General features: G+C 57.5%; 2 protein-coding genes across 2 annotated transcripts in view; one reads left to right on the top strand and one right to left on the bottom strand.

The window, feature by feature from the left end:
- LOC132335032 (serine/threonine-protein kinase pim-1-like) overlaps positions 1-22298 on the top strand; it is a 55451-nt gene that overhangs the window by 3574 nt on the left and 29579 nt on the right. The window lies entirely within an intron of this gene.
- LOC132334505 (uncharacterized) lies at positions 18657-22077 on the bottom strand. The gene is made up of 7 exons (XM_059860619.1): positions 21991-22077; positions 21296-21316; positions 20978-21208; positions 19573-19689; positions 19406-19489; positions 18999-19020; positions 18657-18909 (listed from the first exon to the last, which is right to left on the bottom strand). The coding sequence occupies exons 1-7, from the start codon at positions 22037-22039 to the stop codon at positions 18657-18659; spliced, it is 777 nt and encodes a 258-aa protein (XP_059716602.1). The 5' UTR covers positions 22040-22077.

Here is a 22298-nt window from a genome sequence, read left to right as displayed (position 1 = left end):
CAGGGGAGGGCGTGAGGTGGGTCCCTGTCTGCCTGGCATGGTGGGATCAGAGCTTCTGGGAGATGGCAGCGAGCACAGGAGCCTCCTGCTCTGGGCAGCTGCTGAGGAGGTGGATGTGCCCTGGCTGGCTGATGCTGGGCACACGTCCTGCCCTCCTGCCCTGCTGCCAAAAGCAGCAGTGATGGGCAGCTCTGGGCACCGCTCTGAGCACGGCCAGCATGGCCTGGGCACCGTGGGCGGCTGGGACAAGGGCACAGGAGCCTTCAGCTGACGGGCGGTTTCTGCTTTCTCTCCTTGCAGCCGGGCTCTGCGGGTGCTGAGGCTGCTCTGGGCTCTGCCAGGGCTCTGCTGGAGCTCAGCACCAGGCTGGAATCAGCCAAAGAAGAAATGGTGTGACCTGCAGCACAGACTTGCTTGAGCATTTTGGCAGCACAGCTCAAGTTTGCAGAGTGTACACCTCCATGGGAAAAGATGACACCCCCCAAAAAATAAATTTGTTCAGTAACTTCTGAAATGAAATCAATCTGGGATGCCCCTCAAATGACATTTCTCAGCTTGCTCAAGCTGTAGCTCAGCCCTTCTCTGAACAGTTCTCTCCCCATCTGCCTCTTACTACTGCTCCCTCTTTTCCCTCGGTGAGTTCCCAGCCCATTGCAGCCTGTATCACACTGTTGCCTTCCTTGGTGCCCCTCCCCACGAGGAAGGCTGAGCCCCATGCTTAGGGATGCATCCTGTCACTGGCTGAGGAGCAGCAATGTCTCAGAGGTCCCATGGGATTTTGGTGTCATTGAGAGCCACTCTCCAGACCTCAGCTCTGCTCACTGCTGAGCTCCCACTCCCTTTCCCTTGTCCTTCCTGCAGGATGAGCTCTCTGAATCCCCTTGAGCCTCTTCACCCTTCCCAGCCAACACACCCACCTCATTAAGGCTGAAGCTGAAGCTGCTCTGTCTCCTCTGGTGTACAGGGTGATCTTGTCTCCCAATGAGTTGAAGCTGGACCAGTTGCTGAAGATTGGAGGTGGGCCTGATCTTGACAGGCCACACCTGCAACCAACAAGAACTAGTGATCTATAAGAGTAAGGGAAGAGGAGTGAGAGGAGTCAGATTACTCCTGCAAGGATCTGGAACAGTCAGTGTGTAGAGGAACTGCCTGTGAGGAACATCAAGAAGGTGTGAAGCTCTGACAATACGAAATCCTTGCTCTATGATGACGCTAGAATTTGTGTTATCTAAGACAACACTCTGGCACACCATCCAGTCCCCTGTGCAGGGAGCCCCAGCCCCAGAGCACAGCACACAACAGTGCAGTCCAGGCTGGAACAGCTGCCCTGCAGGCCTGGCTTGGCTCTTTGTGGCAAGGGAATGCTCCCTGTTTCCAGCTGTCCCTGCAGGATGGCCCCAGGGCAGAGCCCAGCTGGGCTCCCACTGCAGCCCCTGGAGCTTGGGGCAGACAGTGCTCCCAGAGCTGAGGTTCCTGGGGAGCACCCGGAGCTGTGCCTTGCACTCTGCTGCCATGTGTCACAGTGCAGGCTGGCTAGTGCTGTGTGAATGCACCAGCCCCTGGTTTGACTGACAGGGGCCTCGCCCAGTCACATCTCTGCCAAGGCTGCAGCATTTCATTGGGCAGAACCTGACAAGGCATAGAGAGCAGAGCAATGAAATTATCCAGACTGGGTTTTTCAAAGGCCCTTTAGAAGGAAGGGCTTGAGAATAAATGCTCTCTGTTTGCCACATGAACATTGGGGAGAGTTAGTGTCTTTGTCTTCAACCCACTCCCCCTCAAGCCAACGTTACAGCCACCCACTCCCTCACACATCCCCCTCCTGCCTTCCCACTGCTGTGTCCTGTCAGGGCTTCTGCAGCCCCTCGTCCCTTCTTGGCCCCGTCCCCTCAGGGTCTCCCCCATCCCAGCCAACCTGCCCGGCAGCAGCGCCGCAGCCCCACAGCAGCTGCAGAGGAGCCCCATCCAGAGGCACCTCGGAGCCCTCAGCAATCCAGCCAGCAGCACACGGGCAGGAGGACACAGATGGCGCTTCCTGCCTGGGACAGGGCTTGTGGCCATCTCCAGGCACCGCTCTCACAGGGATCTCTGCAGCTCCAGCCCCTGCCCACCCGCTCTGTTGGCAGCACAAAGGCTTCAGCAGAACTACCAAAGGCCAAGGGGCTTCTGGCCATTTTCCCTGCAACACAGCATGCTGGGACAGCTTGCTGAGCCCAAGCACCCTTTTTCCCCTCTTCCTCTATGCCCTGCAGACCCTGGGAAGCAAAAGAAAGCTCCCGGGAGTCTGTGTATTATAACACATTCTATATTCATATACTAAAGAAAAAACAAAAATAAAAGAACAATCATGAAGAAAGAGAATATTCCCGCTGGCTTAGGTGGCCCCAGCAGACAGAGCCTCTGGGCTCAGCTCTCTGCAGATCTCCAGCAGCGCAGCCAGCCGAGCCCCGACAGACGAGGCTGTGTCCTCCATGCCCTGCAGAGCTGATCCTGCAGCCTCTGGAAGACGGAAGATCGCTCACTCTGGAGTGACTGGAGGACATTCAGTGTATGAAGTGCCATGTGTGACGAGGCACTGCTGGTGTCCTCTGTCAGGTGTTCAAGGGCTGAAAGAGAGAGGAACAGAGCCACGGTCAGATCCCGAACCTGAGAGAACCCGAGGAGAGTCCCCTGCCAGGGCCATTCCAGCCGGCTCTAGCCATGGCCAGGAGGGAGCAGGGACCAATGGGACCAGCCCGAAGCTCCTGGCCACGAATCCCCCTTGTGGCCCTGAAATCTTTGTGTGCTCTGCCCATGCCGCCTCTCGTCCGCAAAGGGAGCAGAGCCCTCGGCAGCCGGGGCAGGGCTTGCAGCTCCCCCCATCAGCCTCTGCTGTCCGCACGCTGCCCTCACTCACCGTTGCAGATGAGCCGGAGCTCTTCCTTCTTCCCCCTCAGGTGCCGCCCGGCCATCCCTGGGAACACAGAGCCTGTCACAGCCCCAGTGGCACAGCTCCCTGCCAGCGGCACTGCTGGCACTGTGGCCACACGGCCTGCTGGCCCGGCAGGGCTCAGCCCGGCCCCTGCTGCACGCTGCCGCCCCAGGGCACGGCTGGGAGAGGGCGGCAGCAGTGCCGGGGCCAGGCGGGGCTCGATGGCGCCGGGCCCGGGTGGCGCTGCCGGGGCAGCAGGCGGGGCTGGGGCCGAGCTGTGGCAGGGCCAGGAGGGAGCCCGGGCTCGTGGCTCACCAATGAACCTGATGGCCACCACTCGCAGGGACTCCTGTGGGCTCTGCAGGTAGGGCAGGGCCCGGCGCAGGTGCTCGGCTGCTCTGCTCCCATGGTCTGCCAGCTGGAGAGAGCGGCAGGAGGGAAGGGTTAGCGTGGGCTCAGCCCCTTGGCCGGGCGCTGCCTGCGCCCAGCCCCAGCCTCCCCTGCCTGCACAGCCCTGAGGCGCGGCCAGCAGCCGCTGGTGCCGGGCTCTGGAGGTGCAGAGGGCCGGCTGCTGCCCGGGGAGCCGCGGTGCCGGCCCGCCCCACAGCTCTGCTGGGCCAGGGCTCCATCGGAGCCCGGCTCAGGCCCACAGGAGCCTGGAGAAGAGCCCGCACAGCCTCTGGGTGCAGCAGCGGGCAGGGGCACAGCTGCCAGCCCCGCACTCTGAGCACCGCACTCAGGGGCCTTCTCCAGGCTGAGGCTGGGGCTTCCAGGCCGTCCTTACCAGGCACTTGGTGAACTTCCACGGCTTCTGGTTCTTCACCAGTCTTTCAAGATCCCTCCTCTTCAGGAACTTGACCACACAAAGCAGCGTTTCCTGAGAAGCCTGGAGAGCAGCAGAGATGCAGAGATGGCCCCACAGCCCAGGGCGCAGGACTCACGTCCCTGTCCCAAGGCCTGGAGGAGGCTGCAGCCTGGCAGGCGCCAGGGCAGGAGGCAGCCAAGCCCCCTGCCAGGGGGACAACAGCAGCCCACGACTCCTCACCTGTGCCACACGCCGATTCCCATCATGGCAGTGGAAGAAGAGTGGCAGCAGGCTCTGGCACAGGGGTGTCTTCAGGGCCTTTTTTTTCTTTTCCAGTGGAAGAGTCACCAAGGTTCTGAAGAGCAGTATGGAGAGCAGCTGCACCTGGCTATTATTCTGTATTGAAGGAAGAAAAGAAGACCTTAGCATTGGCTGCATGGGGCTCAGGTTGGCCCAGGCCTGCAAATCCACAAGGCACAGTGCCAGGGAAGCACCCAGTGGCCATGGCTGGGGGCAGCAAACCTTACGTGGTTGAAGAGTGGCAGGAGTGCCTCAAGCAGCTGCAGTGTGATGGGGCTGGGCATCAGCATGTCATTGTCCAAGATGATAAAGCTGAGAAGCATGACTGTCATGCTAACTATCTCTCCATCTGCGTCCCACAGGAGCTCCACAAGACTTTCAGTCAGGCTCCACATTTTTTCGGTCTGTGCGGAACACATGTTTGTGAAACGCCATCCTGCTGCTGCAGGGCCCAGAGGCCAAAGGCCTGTCCTGAAGCACTCGGGCAGCTGAACTGGGAGGCAGGAGAGCTGGGAGCAACTGCCCCAGCGCCCAAAGCTCAGCCAAGCCCAAGGGACTGCATTCCCCAGCTCAGCCTCAGCTGCTGCCCCCTTCTCACCATTGAGGGCTCCTCAATGAGCTCCAGAAGGGCCCTGAGCGCCAGGCGACGCCTCTCCCTGCACTCGCTCTGCAGCTGCCTTGACAAGATTTCCAGGACTCTGTTAGCACCGCGTTCACTCAGGTCCAGGAACTCGAGGACCTGAAAGGCACAGGGCAGTGACAGGGGACCCGGCCGGCAGGAGCCCAGAACCGCACAGGGCTGGGCCCAGGCAGCAGCACAGGGTGCGGGCACCGTCCCAGGCAGCTGTGGCTCCGAGAGGGCAGAGAGCTGGGAGGCAGCTGAGCGAGGCAGTGCTGGCCATCAGGCTCACCTCCACAAGGAATGCCAGGGCAGGCAGATCCCAGCGTGGCTCCCGTGTGCTGAGCAGCCGGAGCAGGTAGCGAGTGATCCGGGAACACAAGGGGATGGAGACACAGCACATCTCCCTGGCAGGAGAAAAAGGAACCAAGACTTTTGGCCAGGGGAACAAACCTCTGCCAGGACTGACTCACAGAGGTCTGGTCTTTCCCCAGCATCCTGTAAGGGGCCCTGGCCTATGTGGGACGTGGCTCCTTGTGGGCACCCTCCTCTCCCAGCCTTTTCCAGTCTGCTTGGCCATCCCTCGTTCACAAGGCTCTCTGGGCCACAACCACGGGGACTGTGTTGGGAACCCTGGGAACAGAGCACAAATGTCAGAGGCAGTGGGGAGAAGGGGGTCTCACCTGGCCAGCAGACCCACGGCATAGTGATGGGTGTCAGCACACAGCAGCGTGTCCCAGCCACAATTGCGTTCCATTGCCACCACCACATCCTCCTGCTGCATTTGGCAGAGCAGGGACTTCAGGGTCTGCACTGCAAACCTGCGTGCAGAGCAAAGCCCAGGTCACGCTGGCAGCACTGGCTCCTGCCCAGGGTCGTGGCAAGAACAGGAGGAGTGGGATGAGCACCTGTTGGGGCTGGTGGCAAGGCCATGTTGCTCCTGGCATCCTTTCCAGAAGGTATCGACCTCCTCTGGCACATCCAGAGTGCTGAAGAACACTTGGAAGAGCAGATGCACAAGGAGGCGGGGGAAATACACCGTCACCATATGTGGGACACAGGGCACCTGGAGGATCTTCCACATCACCACAGCTGCCTGCAAAGGACAAAGCCCCCCAAGACAGCCCTCAGTGCTGAGGTGTCCGTGTGGCAGGGCCCAAACAGGGGAGGGAGAGGCCAGGAGAGAGGCAGGGGGAGCACGGGGCCTGGTGCCCCTGAAGCTGCCCCTGGGCCAGGTTTCAGCCCAGTCCCTGAGGCAGGGAGATGCAGTGGGGCAAGGAAGATGGAGAGCTGCTGGAGAGGCGGCCAGGGGGCCAGCAAAGGCCAGTTGCAGAAACTCACAGCCAGGGCAAAGACACCCGTTTTGTCCCCATCCGAGGTGCACATGCTGTGCTCTGGCCAGCTCCCCAGCACATCCAGGAGTATCAGCAGCACCGGCTCCGCAGTCCTGGGCGAGCACATGATGCTCTTCCACATGGTCAAAGCAGCTCTGTGGGGTTAGAGCTCTGTCTCAGGGGGCTCTCAGACACAGCACCATGGCCTGGGCAGCAGTGGGGATCTGAGCTGGCTTCCAGCTCTGCCTCTGCCTACTGGCCCTCGCCAGCAGCACCCAGGCAGCCCAGCCCTATGGGGACAGTCCCCTGAGGGGTGGCAAGGGAGTGTGGCAGCAGGCTCGGGGGCTGACGTGCAAGGGCTGGCAAAGAGAGCAGCCAGAGGGCCCTGGAACAATCTGTTGGTCAGACACTTTGGCCAGGCTGTACAGGCTGATGGGCTGGGGAGCCCTGAGCCCTCTGGGCAGGTGGGCCCCATACCTGTCACCGGATGGGGACACACGCAGGAGCGTCATGACTACGTCAGTGGGCTGAGCTTCAGTGAGATCCAGCAGGGTCCTGTTCAGCCTGTGCTCAGCAAACTGATTGGCCAGGAGCCACTGGTGGATGTACCTGACCAGGGCGGGCACCTGGAGAAGGCACAGGGAGACTTGGAAAGCTGCCAGAGGGAGGACTGTCCCCAGCTTCCCCAGAGAAGTGCTGCCCTTCCCACCACACTGCCATGTAGCCTCAAAGGTTTCCAGTGACCAGCAGGCGTGGCTTGGGAGGCCAAGCAATTCCTGGGAGGATCAATCCCTGGCCACAGGCTGCTTACTTGCTTTGGACTGGAAAAGCCCTCCTCTACGAGCATATCCAGCAGGGCAGCACTGGTCTTGGTTTGGAAGATGTGCGAATATGCTCTGAGCCCAGTGCCCATGGGGCTGGTCTCTTCTTCCCGAATTCTCTTCAGGAATTTGCAAACCAGCTGTAGGAGAAGGGCAGGAAGCCAGGGATTTTGCACTGAATGCTCCAAGCACTGTGACAGCAGGCCCAGCCCAGGTGGGGATGGCTGCAGGTACCTGTGCTGTTCTGTGGAAGAGGCCACGGGCGGGGTCCTGCTCTTGTGTGCGCTCCAGGGCTGCACCTGGCAAAGAGGGAGCACAGCCAGAGCTGAGGGGCTGCGGGAGAGGCCGGAGAACACAGCCCAGCCCTGTGCTACCCAGGAAGGGACAGCCCTGGAATGCCCCAGGGGATGGAGACCAGCCCTGCGGGGTGTCTGCCTGGCCCCTCTTCCTTCATGTCCATGGGCATGGCCCAGGGGATGGGATGGGATGGGATGGGATGGGATGGGATGGGATGGGATGGGATGGGATGGGATGGGATGGGATGGGATGGGATGGGATGGCGCAGTTCCCAGCTGGCTGCAGGCACCAACTCTGTGGCCCAGCTCCACCACTCACCACCACTCAACGGCTCCAGCTCTTCAGTCTCCTGTGCGGGGACAGGTCCAGGACCTTCTTCCTCTTCTTCCCCCCAGGCCAGCTTGGGCCCTCTTGTGGCTCTCTGCTCCATGTCTTGCAGGAGAGATGCCTTGGAAAAGCTCCGAGTCAGCATGTACTACAGTCGTGCCTGGAAGGCACCTTCGAGAGAGAAGCCTCGGGAAGGCTACAGGACAGCAAGTCCTGCACTCTGGTCTCCAGGGCTCCTGCCACAAGGACAGGAGACTCCTGTCAAGGATTGTGGTGTGGCCTCAAGGGCACTGGCAGCAGGGATTGGAGATGCCTCCGGGGCACCAAGTCCCACGCTCTGCCCTCAAGGGCACCTGCAGAAGAGGAGCCTCGGGAAGGCCACAGGTCAGCAAGTCCTGTGGTCTGGCCTCGAGGTCAGCTGCAGGAACAATGCCTCGGAAAGGCTCTGGGTCAGACACGATCGAAGGCGCTGTGCGGGGGCTCCTCACGGCACCGCTCTGTGCTGTCCTGTCCCGTTGCCTGCTCCAAGCACTGTGGCCTGCTCTTGTCACCACCAGCTCCTATGTCACCATGTGTCACAAAGAGCCCTTGGACACCCCTTCTGTGCCATGGTTACCATGCTGCACCGTGTCACAAAGGGCCCCTGCACACACTGCCCCCTGCCCTGGGGCCGCCCCCAGCTGAACCAAAGTGGCCCAGGCTGGAAGGAATCTCTCACCCCAAGTGTTTAAGGCAGCCCGACAGGGTCTTTAGGAACAGCTCAGACCATCAGCAAACGCTGCCCTGCTCTCTGGGCTCAGGGCAGCAGAAGGAGACCCCAGGGCTGCCGAGGCAGCCGCTCTGGGAAGGGCACGGGGCCTTCCACAGAAGCTGGCACGGCCTCCTTGGGACACGTCCCGGCGGGTGGCCATCCTAAACCTGTGGGTGTGACATGGACAGGGAACGTGTGGGCCAGGGCAGGAATGCTGCTCTGACCCCTGGGCCTGGGGAGCACTGACATCAGCAGGTGTGGCAGAGTCCCTGCCCAAGCAGACCTGTCACCCCCCGAGCCCTGGCAGCGCTGGTGCCCATCTCCTGCCCCAGAGACCTGTGCCCCCAGGGAGCTTCTGTGCCAGAGGGAGCCAAAGCCCACCTGCATTGGGGGCTGTGCTCCTTCCTGCAGGGGCTGTTGGCAGGAGCACCTGGAGCAAATGCTGGCAACACTTGGTCTCGGTCAGAAGCTCTCACTCCATGCTGAAATGATTTTCTATTGAAGTAATTTCCTTTAGCACAGAAACACCTTAGTGGTGAAGGCACAGAAGAATCTGGCGTTTCAGACTCCTCACTTCAGGAAAGCTTTACTTCCCATTGCTCAACTCAAGGAGTTCCAAAAAGTTGCAAACTTCCCAAATTCATTGGGATGGCCTGAGAAGGTGAAGAGTTGGAAGTTTGATTCCCATCCCAAAGCAGCAACTCATTTACCCTAACATCATCCACTGAGAGTCACTTTACAGAACATAACACTACACAGAGGCAAAAAAAAAGGCCATTCTTTGGTTTGCAAATGGTTTTCTATGAAGGCATGATAATATCCTAATTCTCTTAAGGAATAAAAGCTGTCCAGAAATGAAAGTCCACTCAGTGTTGCAAAAGTAGCCCAAACAAATGGGTAGATGGCAAAAGGGCTAATCCTCCCCCTGGTACAGATATCTAAGTGGCCAGTAAAATACAGCTCTCCCTTCTTGTTCCCTGCAGGAGAATCAGGACCATGAACAGGAAGAGTCACAGATATTCTTTCTGCCCTCCATAACCAAAGCTATGCCAAACCACAGATGCTGCCTTCAAACTGACTCAAATTCCAGCCTAGACCTCTCACCTTCCAGACAACTCCTTCCCCAACACTCCACCAATACCAACCTCCCCAAACTCCCACCCAGAAGCCCTCAACACCCCACCAGGACCCCCAGCTGTCCCCGTCCCTCCACAGAGATTTCCCACCCTCCAGCAGACCCCCTGGTTCCCTGCAGGTGCCGTGGGATGGCACTCAGGAGGATCTGCTCCAAGGCCTTCCCCGGTGGCAAGCTCAGGCTGCCAGGCCTGGGGTTCCTGGATCACCCTTCCCAGCGAGCCTTCCTGTGCACGGCTGTTCCATTTGCACCTTTGTGCCCAGCTCGGACTTCTCCACTCAACCAGGGCTGCTGGGAAAGGATCCAGAGCAGCCTGACAAGCTCTTTTCTCCAGCTCCCTCCTAACTCTCTGGGGAGGTAGAACATCCCACAGGAAAGCAACTGGTGCCACAAGGAGCAGGCGGCCTCAGGCACCTTTGGCAATGAAACAAGGATTTGTTTGACATAAGTAAGCACAGGCAATTCACATTAGTCAACAAGTACTTAGCACAGACAGACATAAGTACTTAGCACCAGTTAGCATAAGAAAAACCTAACTTGACATGAGAGTGACTTGACAAAAAGCTTTAGACATAGTCTGCCAGAAGAACTAAGGGCAAGTATGGAATCAGCCCTGTGCAGGGAAGCCATGAGGAAGACTTTGTGCTGCTTTGGGGCATCGAGATTGCTCCTGGCCAGTGCCTGGACATCAGCTTCAAGTCTAGGAATCTGACACAATGTATTTCTAACCCCCTGCCTATCGAATCACCTCAGCAGTGTAAAGATGGATGGTACGTTTGATACAATTCCTACATACTGAAATTTCCACTGAAATTTCTAAGTGGCAGAGAAACATTTTAGTGGGGTGCAGACTCCTGCCCTCCTGCCAGGTCAGTAAAAGGGCTTTTGGCAGACAATGCATTTGTCTGCTGATTTCTCTGAATTAGGGAAAGCCCTCAGGACTGCTATATCCTGAGGGAACACCCTTGGCCTTGACCTGTAGGCACCTGCACAAGATTAAAATCAGCTGTCTCAGCTCCCAGGAGCTCTCTTGGCCAGCATCCTGACATGGATGCGGGGCTGCTGCGAGGCACTGCTGGGACCCAGCAGGACAGGACCGGCTGTCTCATGTCCACGTAGCACCCCTGACACAGACAGCGTCATCCCAAAACCCGACAAACGCTCACGTGTCAGCAGAGGGGAGCAAGGAGCACTGGGCTCCTCTCCAGCTATCTCAGCTGGGCTGGCTCCACAACACACCCCCATTTGAAGGCCTGCTGATGCCCAGCTGCCAGAAATGCCTACCTTGTTCTCTCCAAGATGCACAGGGAGAGCCAATGAGCAGGACGCCTGGAGAGGCAAACCTTCCAAGCCTTTTCTGAGGCCAGGGACACACCAAGATCAGCCAAGGCTCTCCACACTGCCTGGCCCACCCAGCCCAGCTCTGTGCTGGCCCTGGGCCACAGCAGCTTCCACCAAGTAGGAGGCAAATGCATATTGCTAAGAGTTGAAACACAGCAGACAGGGAAGATGTGAAAAGTGTGTCTGTAAAGGCCTTTTAATTCCCAGCTCTCAAAGAGAGCTCTGGGGCTCGTGGCTGGACAGAGATGCCCCTGCTCACACCTCTGTCCAAAGAGGGGGAACACACCCTGCTGCAGGTGTTTGGCTTGGTCTCTGCAGGTCCAGGTGGATGCCAAACCTGCTTCTCACAGCCTTCTCCCTTGCCCTGCCCCTCTGCCAAGTGCAACGGGCCTCAAGGACTGCAAGGAGCACAGAGAGCCAAAGTAGGACACTTGCACCTACCTCACTGGGAGCTCCCTGGGAAGCACTTTCCTTGAGAAGCAAGCCCCTTTCCTCCAAAGGCATTTCCCCAAATGTGTAGCTTTTCTGGGGAACACCAACGCACTCTTAAGAAAAGCTGGCAAGGCTGAATGACTTCAGGTCCTTTCAGGACAGGCACTCCAGCTCTAGCTCCTATTCCCCCAAGTGTGTTTCCAGGTAGAGGTTCAGGGGTGCAGCCCCAGGCCCTTTACAAACACAAGGTGCCCGCTGCCTCTTCACCTGCCTCAACTCCTGCCTTCACTCACGGCAGGAAAACCAGGCTGTTCCCAGCCAGAGCCCAGAGTTCTGTTCCTGCAGGACGCTCTTGCCAGCACCTTCCAGAACTCTCTGCTGTGCACGCAGCGCTTTTCATGCCCGCTCCCAACAGGCTTTGGAATGCAGAGCACAACCTGGCTGGCTCTGCCACCAGCACTCCCCAAACACAGGTGGAGGAAGAAGCAGCAGGGGTTGTTTTGCGGCCATGCCCAAGAGAAACTGGAAGGGTGCCCTCACTCTGGTCTCACTTGGTTGGCTTTCTGACTGGGTCTGAGCCTGGGGCAGCCATTCCTTGGTTCTGGGGACCAGAACCACACCCGGGATCCCAGCACTGCCAGGCAGCGCTCCAGGCACTGGCATGGTCATGTGTCTGAGTCTCGGGCACTGTGCTGCTGCTTCATTTGCTCTTAGGCACACCCAAAGCTCTCTGTTGAGCCCAGATGGTCTCTGGTTCTGCCCTCTTCCTCATCCTGTGCAGGGATGGAGCAGTGCAGTGCTTTCAGGAAGCTGTTCTTAAACCTTCCAGCATTCCAAGCTGTTTTGCCCTCTGTGGATGCTTGCCATGGAATGCCTCACAGCTGGGTTCAGAGCATCCTCAGCTTGGCTCTTCCAAAGTCCAGGGGCTCCAGGGGGCTCAGCAAGATCAGTGGTGTGGAAATGGATCTTCAGCACAGGGACCCTTCCAGCCTGATCTGCCCTCGTTCCTCTGTGTCTGTGCACAAAACACGGCGTGGAAGAGAACACCAGGAGGGGCCTGTGTGTCCCAGGGCTCTGGATTTGCATCGCTCCAGCTCCACAGAGATAGTGGTAAAGTGAAGAAGCCAAACTCTTTATTAATGGAAGGTGAAGCAAAGGGATGAGCAGGGACGGAAGAAAGGGGATGGGCAGGGTCTGAGGGCTGGAGGGAGGGAGCTGTCACCAGGGAGGGAGAAGGTGGGAGCTATGGGAGCTTCCCACAGGCTCAGCTGTGCCAATCATCAGCTGTGCCTGGAGCTCCAACTGGTCTTCTCTGGTCTCCAGGTGGTGTCATCTTCAAAGGGAGGTCTGGAGGTCTTAAAGAGACACTGGTTCTTCTGAGCCAGCAGATGAAAGTTCTTCAGCTCTTCCCTCAAACATCACCTGAAAAAATGTGCCTATATGGGAGGGGCTGTCGTTTTCACTGAGGGCTTGAAGGACTGGAAGAGAGAGGAACAGAGCCACAGTCAGAACCTGGATGTGCAGGAATCCAAGGAGACCTTCCTGCCAGGGCCATCCCACCCAGCCCTTGCCATGGCCACAAGACAGGAGGGGCCAAGGGGATCAGCTGCAAGGTGCTGGCCATGAATCCCCTCACCCATGTCCCTGAAATCTCTGTGTGGTCTGCCCACGCCACCCTCGTCCACAGAAGGAGCGAAGCCCACTGCAGCCAGGGCAGGGATTGCAGCTCCCTGCCCAGGCATTGCAGCTCACCCAGCCAGCCCCTGCTGACAGCCCGCTGCCCTCACTCACCCTCGTGGAGGGCCTGGAACTCTTCCTTCTGCCCCATCAGGAGCAGCCTGGCCCTCCCTGGGAACCCAGGCTAACCATAACTAAGGCTACTGTGGCTGTTATCCAGTTTGTTTTATGGCTTAATGAGGTGAGAAATTCATGGATTTTTAACTTCCTCTGGAAGGCGAGCGCATGGATTCAGAGCTATCACACACTAACTGTGTGTTTTTGGGGTATTTTAAAAACAGTACTTACTGTGAGGAAATGACATTGGGGGAGACTTTCTCTCAACCCTTCACCCAGCTCTTTGGGTCTGCCCCACCACTTTTCAAAGGGTTCACATCCACTCTAAATGCTATTGATATCATACAGTGGTTGTTTTTGCTGATAGGCCTGTTCTATTAGGATTCAGAGATAGGGGAAGATTAACCTGGATAACCACGCTGACACCTACCCCAGAGACAAGGGATGCTGCTGCCCCAGAGCCTGACCCTGCCCCACAGCCCATCTCAGAAATGAACCACCCAGATTAGGTTCTGGTGAAGGAGATGGGCCAGATGCTGAGGGAGTACATTTCTCCAGCTGGTGAAAACCCTCCCCCTGCCTCAAAGAGGGAGAGTCTGATGGTGCAGCAGTGGAACCCACAGATGTTACAACTGTCCAGGTTCCAGCTGAACTGCAGAGGCAGTCACAGCCAGCAGCAGTCGCTCCTGCAGAAACAAGGAGGTCTAAGATGAAATCAGAGCATCCAGGTAAGGATAAGAATGGAGGGCCCTCATAACCCACAGGGGAGCCAGTGGTTGAGTTCATCACTGAGTCCCTGATGTACAAAGTCCCTGTGGATGAACTGCACAAGGACATTGTACGCCGGGGATGTGAGGCTTAAACAACCTGGTTACTTCGGGTCGGGGACCTTATGGTGATAGGTGTGCAACTGGATGGTGGTGAGGCAAGGAATTTGGGACCTTTGACACAGGACTCAGGTATGAATCAGGTATTTGTACCGGATCCAGAGTCCCTTTCCCTCTGAGAGCTGCTTATAATGAGTGTCAGAGAGAGGTTTGTCCACAGGGAGAGAATGCAGGAGCACCACCATAGAATGTGCTGGAAGACCCTCGAGGAAGGGATCCAACAGCTGAGAGAAGTGGCAGCATTGGAGGTACTCTTTGGGAGGGATGGACAGCATGACAATGACCCTGACAAAATCAGGTGCACAGGGCAAATGCTGTGGAGTCTGGCAGATCTGGGGCCATCTCAATACACCACCTTCACTGCAACGATTAATGCCGATACCAACCAAGAGACAGCGGGCTCTGTCACCAACAAGCTTAGAAATTGTGAGAGTATGATCGATGGCCCAATGCAGGCTCATGTCTCTGCTATTATTAAGAGCCTACAAGAAGAGATGAGGGTGGAGAGAGGAAGAACAGTTCCCACATGGCACCAGTGCGAGTCACAGGCCCCAAAGTCACAGCCCAGCGTTCCCCAGCTAGAGAGAGAGGCTACACCCCAAGGGCTGACCTGTGGTTCTTTCTGTGTGACCATGGGGAAGACGTGGGAAGGTGGGATGGGAAACCCACTTCTGTCCTGGCAGCACGGGTGCGTCAGCTCAAGGAGGGAAACACTAACGGAGGGAGTTCCACTAAAGTGAAGGTAGCCTCAACCTCCCATGTCCAAGCTACCGGGTATGATCTGTCAGATCCCCTTGAAGGAAGCTCTACCGTGTATGCCCAGGAAAGACATAATAACCAGGGTTAGAGGGGCCCTGCCTCTAGCTGGGAAGAGGCACAGCCAAACCAGATCTTCTGGACGGTGTGCATCTGATGGCCTGGCACATCACAGTGCATGCACAGGCTCTGTCACCCACAACCCTGGACTGCTGTAATGTCTTGGATGTAACAAACTGCATTTTGGAGAGCTGCCTGGAGTCCTGCATCTCCCATTCAGGCTCTTACTATGAGTTCTGTTCCAGGTCTAGTGGATCGGAGTCGTGGCACTGGAGGTTTTGGATCTACAGGACCACCTCAGGTTCTTTGGACTCAGAAGGTGACAGATGAGTGTCTGGTAATTCAATGTTTGGTCACTGCTAAGGGATGTCATCCAGAAACTACAGCTAGATCAGGTTTACTTGGCACAGGAGCAGATGTAACTATAATTTCACAGCTTGTTTGGCCTCACTCAATCAACCTTTGGAGGTGTTCGGTGTAGGTGGGTCAACTGCTGGTGCTTTATCTGCTATTATGATCACTGTACCACATCCGGAAGGCCAACAAGCTAACATCAGACCTTGTGTTACTAATGCTGAGTCTAATTTATGGGGACGTGATTGCTTAACCCATTGGGGTGTTAAAATTACCGCGGATTTTTAGTGGGGGCCACTGGGATGCAGGGCCTTAAACGTCCGGCTGTGTCCTTGACATGGCTGACAGATTAGCCTGTCTGGATTCATCAGTGGCCCCTGCCTCCTGAAAAGCTTCTTGCCCTGCAAGGCTTAGTGAAAGAACAATTACTAGCTGGACATATTGAAAACTCATTTAGCCCATGGAATACACATGTATTTGTAATAAAAAAGAAATCAAAAAAGTGGAGACTTCTGCACGATTTGCGGCGCATAAACGCTGTGATGGCCGCAATGGGTGCTCTACAGTCAGGTCTCCCAACACCAAACTTTCTGCATCCTTTACGTGACTTACAAGTCTCTCCTATATTCTACCATTTTCTGTCTTTGAATTCAAAACAGCCGAACTTCAAGAAAAGCATTAAGGTATGGGTCAAAGATTTAATCGGGGAAAGTGGACTGGCCCAGTGGAATTAGTAACATGGGGAAGTGGATACGCCTGTGTTGTAACAGAAAATGGCCCTCGATGGGTCTCTGCCCGTTGTGTCAAACCTTGTTTGGAGCACACAGAAAAGGACAGGATGGGTGGTTCTACAGTGGAAGCAAAATGAGTAGGTAATTGCATTGGTTATTAGGTGGATGGAAGCATGGACCCTCAAGGAATGTCTGGTAAAGATGGTAATTCAAGACAGAGGAAAGGGAGTTATAGGCTTACCCTGAAAATCCAAAATTTAAGTTAGTGGATGTTACTTTTGCTTCTTTTCCTTGAATTCTCTTAGAGAGGTTGGTAGTACTGAGAAATGTGTCGTGTACCATTTCCTTTTGCAGGGCACCAACAGTCCCAAAATAGGGGAATTTGATGTACCTAAGGGAGAAGTGTTGCCTTTGTACAGGGGTTGAATTAGTAGCTGAAGTCCAAACTTTGAGCAACTAGGTTGGTTGCCCATTATGAGAGCAGCAGCCAGTTGTAAAGTTAAGTGGATGCTACTGAGTTCTGAGTGGTGACCAGGCAGATGACTTGGTCTCTGACTCTGTGTGGAGAAAGTTATTGGATTAGAGGTGAAGGTGTCATTCTGCTAGAAATGTGTCATCGGGAAATTGCGAGGTCTGTAACGGTATTTGAAGATCTTTTATTTTGTGCCTTGTTTGTATATGAACATTAAGATTGTGAGGGTGTGTGTTGTGGAGTTGGTAGAAGTTGGTTATCTGTTAGTGAATGAAGAATGGTTCCTCCGTCTGCTTGGATTTTTGCAAGGGCCCTGCAGAAGTCCTTAGAAGTTGTATTTGCGGGTCAAATACAAAAAGGGGGAATTGTAGGAAAGACATTCTGTACTGTTCTTGTGAGCTAGCAAAGGCCTCCTGAATATACAGGGAAGCCCCATATCTCTCCTGAGGAAGACACCAAGGTTATCACGATGGAGATGTGATGAAGGAGAGAAAGTTAAGAGATACAGACCCTAGCTGGCTCACAGAGTGACGTGGCTCCCTGACCACCTACTGAGAATTTTGTTTCTCTCTTATAACCAATGGGCAGTGAATGTGTATGTTGAGTGAATGTAAATATCTTGAAAAACTATAAAAACAGCATGTTGCTATAATAAATCTCTCTTGCACCCTTCTGATGGAGTTGTGGTACTTTGTGCTCTGCCATGCTCTATACCGACACATCCCTGCCCTCCTAACCTGAGTGAAAGCCTGAAGTTTTGCAGGAATTGCGGTGTAAAGCCACCAGAGGTGCTGCTGTGGGCCCGAGACCTGCCTGGAGTCAGGCAATGCCTTCCCTCCTTTCAGGATCATGGAGAGCAGTTGAGGGTGTTGTGCAGGGCGTTTGCCTGGCCCCGGGACACTGCAACACTGCCAGTGGGCACTGGGATGCCACCTGCTCCCTTGTCAGCATCTGCCCGCTGCCGGTGGTGGTGCTGGGACCGATTGGTGACTGTGAGTTTGCAAAAGGAGCGACTTCCCCTCCTCCCTCCCGTGTGAGGCCGCCATGGCCCTGAGGGGATGGAGCTCGACCGGGGCACCCCCTGCTGGCCAGGAGTGCTCCCTGCAGCGCCCCCTGCTGGCCAGGAGTGCTCCCTGCAGTGCCCCCTGCTGGCCGGGGGTGCTCCCTGCAGCGCCCCCTGCTGGCCAGGAGTGCTCCCTGCAGTGCCCCCTGCTGGCCGGGAGTGCTCCCTGCAGTGCCCCCTGCTGGCCGGGAGTGCTCCCTGCAGCGCCCCCTGCTGGCCAGGAGTGCTCCCTGCAGCGCCCCCTGCTGGCCGGGAGTGCTCCTTGCAGCGCCCCCTGCTGGCCAGGAGTGCTCCCTGCAGTGCCCCCTGCAGGCCGGGAGTGCTCCCTGCAGCGCCCCCTGCAGGCCGGGAGTGCTCCCTGCAGCGCCCCCTGCTGGCCGGGAGTGCTCCCTGCAGTGCCCCCAGCTGGCCGCGGTTATAACTGCCACAAAAACCAACAGCGCTGAGTGGGAGGGAAAGTTCTGGTTTTGTGTTGTTTGTTCTGTTCTGGTTTATAAATTTCCCAGTAAAGAGCTGTTGTTCCTTTTCTTGCACTTTTGCTTAGAAGCCCCATCATTTTTGAAACTAAAAAATATTTTTAACATGGGTCTTCTTTCCATTCCAGGAACGTTCCCACTTTCCTCGGCAGATATTTCTCATTTAAATGAGTTGCCAACTCCTGGGTTCCAGCGTGGAGGGGACAGACACACCAGAGGGAGATAGGTTCAGGGACTGGGCCACCTCATGCTCTGCCCTTTAAGCCAGTCGGGCCACCATGTGCCCTGTCCCCATGTGGCACTTCTGGTCACCCAGAAACTCAGGAGCTGGCTTTGGCAGAGCATCACAGTGTCCCCAGTGTGCCACAGCTGACAGACTGATGGACAGATGGGGCCTGGGCTCACCAAAAGCAAGGCCTGACCCACCCCTGCCACACACAGGTGTTCCAAAATGTCTCCAGACATCAAACTTTTCCTGTCTCTGGCACCCCACCCTGCACCATGGCCTGATCCCACCTGCCCTTGAAAAGGGGGAGGCTCCAGAACACCCACCAGGCCCTTGTGACATCCTCGTGTGGGGAACACGGCAGAGGAGGGATTTGGGACAGGGGAGAAAAGAATCCAGAGCCTCCTGAAGGCTGCTTTGGCCATCAGAGCAGTGAAGGTCCAGGGCCCTACCAGGATCCTCTGATGGGGGAAATGTGCTGGGGGAAAAATCCAGGGTTTGTTCCTTTTTGGGGGCTTTCCCTGAAAGTTGTTCCTTTTTGTGACCCTTTGGACTCTGAACCTTGTTGCTGTTGCTGTTGGTTTTATTCTCTCTCGTTGCTGTTGCAGAAATTGTTCTTTTCTCAGCCCTTTGGGATCTTTCTGCCTCCACAGGGAGGAAGAGGGGCAGTTTTGGTGGCAGCACACACACGAGTGGGTGCCCATGGGTGGGGACCCCCAGTGCCCTCCAGTTCCCCCACGTGTCACAGCACATTCCCGTAGATGTCACCGGGTTCCCGCGGTTGCCCCTGGGGTCCCCGCAGTTCCGCGTAGGTCACGTGGGGGTCCTGGAGTGTGGTGGCATGGGGGGACACTTTGAGAGACACGGGCTGTGGGATCTGGGTGGAGTGACATTCGTGGGTGACATGTCCCTCTGCGTGTGTCCCCTCCATACTCACCTGCTGCCCTCCTGGTGACCACGACGTGGGTGTACAGCACCTCCCCCTCCTCTGGGGGGGCCGGGGGATCTGGGGGGGCCCTGAGGGAATAAAGGGGATGTGGGGGAGGGATTGGAGGTCTTGGGGGTTGGGGTAAAAGGGGAGGGTGTGGTTTGAGCCCCCCACTCACCGTTCCTGATTCTTCCTGGCAGCTGCAAAGGAAAGAGGAGAGGGGTGACTGTGTGGTCCCAGTGCCCAGACCCCTCTCAGGATTCCTGAACCCCCACATGACCCTCAATTTCCCACAGGACCCCCAAGCATCCCTGAAGTCTCCCAGAACTGATGAACCCCCCCAGTGCCCCCAGCCAACTCCGCCTCAAGGATCCAAAGCCCAGCACGGACAGAGACCCCCCAAAAGCCCCCGGGGCCACTGAAAGAACCCCCAACATCCCTGCAGGACCCTCCAGCACCACCCCAAACCCTACAGGAGCCCCAGCCAAGGTCACAGTTCTAGGGCTGTGGGAGCTGCATTATGGTTCCCAAATTCTTGGAGCCTCTACAGCTCCCTGGGATACCGGTCTCTCCATTGCCACCCACCCACACGGTGCCACCGGTGCCAGGCCACAATGACACCCACGAGCAGGAGCAGGAACAAAAGGGCCCCACCATACCCTGCAGCCACTGCAAGAAACAGAGGGGGACACATCAGTGTCACCCATCAGCCCAGGGATCCTGCAGTCCCTGGTGAACTTGTGTCACCTTACCTGCATCCCTGTGTGTCCCTGTATCCCGTGGTGTCACCTCCAGGACCAGCTCTGGGCTGAGTGCCCGGAACACGCGATGCTCGTCTGCCTGGTTGGTGGCCATGCACTGGTAGGTGCCTGAATGTCCCACATTGGTGGCCCTGAACTCCAGAAGGGGACCCCGGGCCACCTCCTGCCTGTTGTGCAGCCAGGTGAAGGTGACAGGTGCTGAGCCCACCTGCACTAAGCAGCGCAGTGTCACAGGGTCACCTGCATGCACCTGGTGTGACAGGGGACCGGGGGTGATGGTGGCATTGGCCACGGGCACTGCAAGGACAGAGATGGGGCTGAGGGCACAGGGAGGGGCTGGCAGCCAATGTGGGGGGGATAGGGACAGGGGGGATGGGTGTGATGGGGGATTTCGGGGATGGGGTCACACCAAGGAGGGGTGAGGGGACACAGGGCAGAGGAGAGGAGACCCAAGAAATGTGTCAGGGGGACAGGGATGTACCCAGGCAGGGGACCAGAGGAGGCAATGGGGGCTCCCCGTGCCCATCCCCACATTCACTTCACCATGAAACGGAGTCGGGTGCTGCTCTTCTGCACAGCCCTCCCCCCTCAGAGGGCACCTCGCAGCTGTAATTCCCTGAGTGGGAGACCCCCACGGCAGGCACCAGCAGCTATGGAGACCCCTGCGGGCCCCCCACCACCTGCCTGTCCCGGTAGAACAGGAGGGGAAGTGCAGGAGGGCGGCTTGGAGCCTCAGGGGGCTGGGGGTGCTGAGGCAGCTGAGAGTCAGGGGGGACCCCGTGGTGGGCTTGGGGGACCCTCCAGCACCGGCACCAGAAAGAGTTAGGGAAGGAGAGGGGAGGTGAGGACTGTGACTCAGAGTGCACTGGGAAGTGGCTTTGGGGCTGTCAGGAGATGGGAGTTCCAGCCGTGGGGGTGCTCACCGTGCACTGTCACTGTCACTGCTGCTGGCCCTGATGGCCAGGACCTCACCCAGCCCTTGCAGCGGTAGCTGCCGCTGTGGTTCAGCTGGAGGGGGGACAGGGACAGCTCGGTCGCATTAAGGGACCTCATCAGATTATTCTCATCCTTGAAAAATCGCACCTTGGTGACCGGGCTGTTCCACCGCCCCCGACAGCGCAGTGTCACTGTGTCCCCCTACAGCAGCACCCGTGCTGGCACCTGCAGCACCAGATCATCTGTGGGACAGGAGGGTCCCATCTTACTGAGGGGCTTGGGAAAGGTCAGAGGTGGGTCCCCATGGCACTGGGGACATCTGGGTGCACTGGGATGCACTGGGATGTCCCTGTGTGCAGGGCACAGGCTCCTGCCACATGAGGGGTGTGAAGCCACCCACGGAGTGGAGCCCACCCAGACCTGTCAGGGGCCACCCAGACCATTTAAGATCCCCCCTCACCATCTAAGACTGTCACAGGGGGGCTGAGCCCAGTGCCAGGTCTGTCACACTCGTAGGTGCCACTCTCTGTGACATTGAGGCGGTCGTGCCTCTCCTGCCACCAGCGCCGCCCGTCCTTGTACCAGGTGGTGGCACCAGCGGTCCCCAAGCCCTGGCAGGTCAGTGTCACCTGGTCCCACAGCACTGGCGGTCTCCAGGGGGGTTCCACGAGGATCTGGGTGGTCTGGATGCCTGCAGGTGACAGGGGACAGCAGCCTGCCAGGGCCAGCGTGGGGTGGGGACAGCGCTGTGGGGCCATGGCATTCCCCGAGGACTCACCAGCGAGGCCGAGGGTCTGGGCTGGAGGGAGAAGGGACAGGGCTGGGTGGGGGTGGCACTGAGGGGACAAAGGCACACGGGGTACAGGGTGCGGGGGCTGTCCAGAACTGTCCCCATGGGGACAGCAGTTCTTGTGGGAAAGTGCATGGGGGTGGTCCCCAAAAGATTTGGTGAGGCAGGGGAACATGTCTGTGTCACAGCCACCCATGCACCACATCCCTGAGACACGGCCGCCTTGGGAACAGGGACACCAAGGCCACCCTGCGCTGAGGCAGAATATGGGGACACTGTGGACACCCCAGGCACAAGGACACCACGGACATAGCCCATGCTGGCCCAGGTCACCCCCACCAGATCATGATCCCATCCCCATGATCCCATCCCCATGGCCACATCCTCTGAGTTCTTGTCCCCTTCTGTCCCTGCATCCCAGTTCCCTTGTCCCTATCCCCAGAGCTACCTGAGCCCAAAGGTGCCAGTCCCACATTCCTGTCCCCATATCCCCATCCCCAAATTCCTGCCCCCTGTTTCTGTCCCCAGTGCCACCCTACATCAGTCACAGTCCCACCAAGGTCCACTGTGGGTAACACGGACTGGCTCTGCTGGCATTGGGGACCTCAGGGGACCCAGCAGCCCCCCCGGGCACCCTCCCCTCCCTATCCCCAATCTTTCAAGCCCGTACCCAGGGCACTCACCCCACAGGAGCAGTGCCACCTTCCCTGCAATCCCGGTGTCCCCAGCCATGTGCACTGGCTGTCACTCGCTGTCACTCCCCTGGCTGGTGGCTCTTTGGATGAAGAGGAAGGAAGTGAGGTCACGCCTGTCCCCACGTGGAGGTGGCCCTTGGTGGGGGCAGGGTGGCCACAAGCTGGGCACAGGAAGGGGACGAGGGTGGGTGGGACAAGGTGGGACATGGGGTTCCAAGGAGTGGGGGGCTCAGGGGCTTTTGGGGAGCTAGGGAGGAATGTCCAGGGGAATGGGGGGATCCCACGGATGGGGGTCC

Source organism: Haemorhous mexicanus, chromosome 16 (assembly GCF_027477595.1).
Source record: "Haemorhous mexicanus isolate bHaeMex1 chromosome 16, bHaeMex1.pri, whole genome shotgun sequence".
In the NCBI taxonomy this organism is placed as follows: domain Eukaryota; kingdom Metazoa; phylum Chordata; class Aves; order Passeriformes; family Fringillidae; genus Haemorhous; species Haemorhous mexicanus.
The sequence above is the reverse complement of the archived record's forward strand: the minus strand, read 5'-3'. Positions and strand labels throughout refer to the sequence as shown.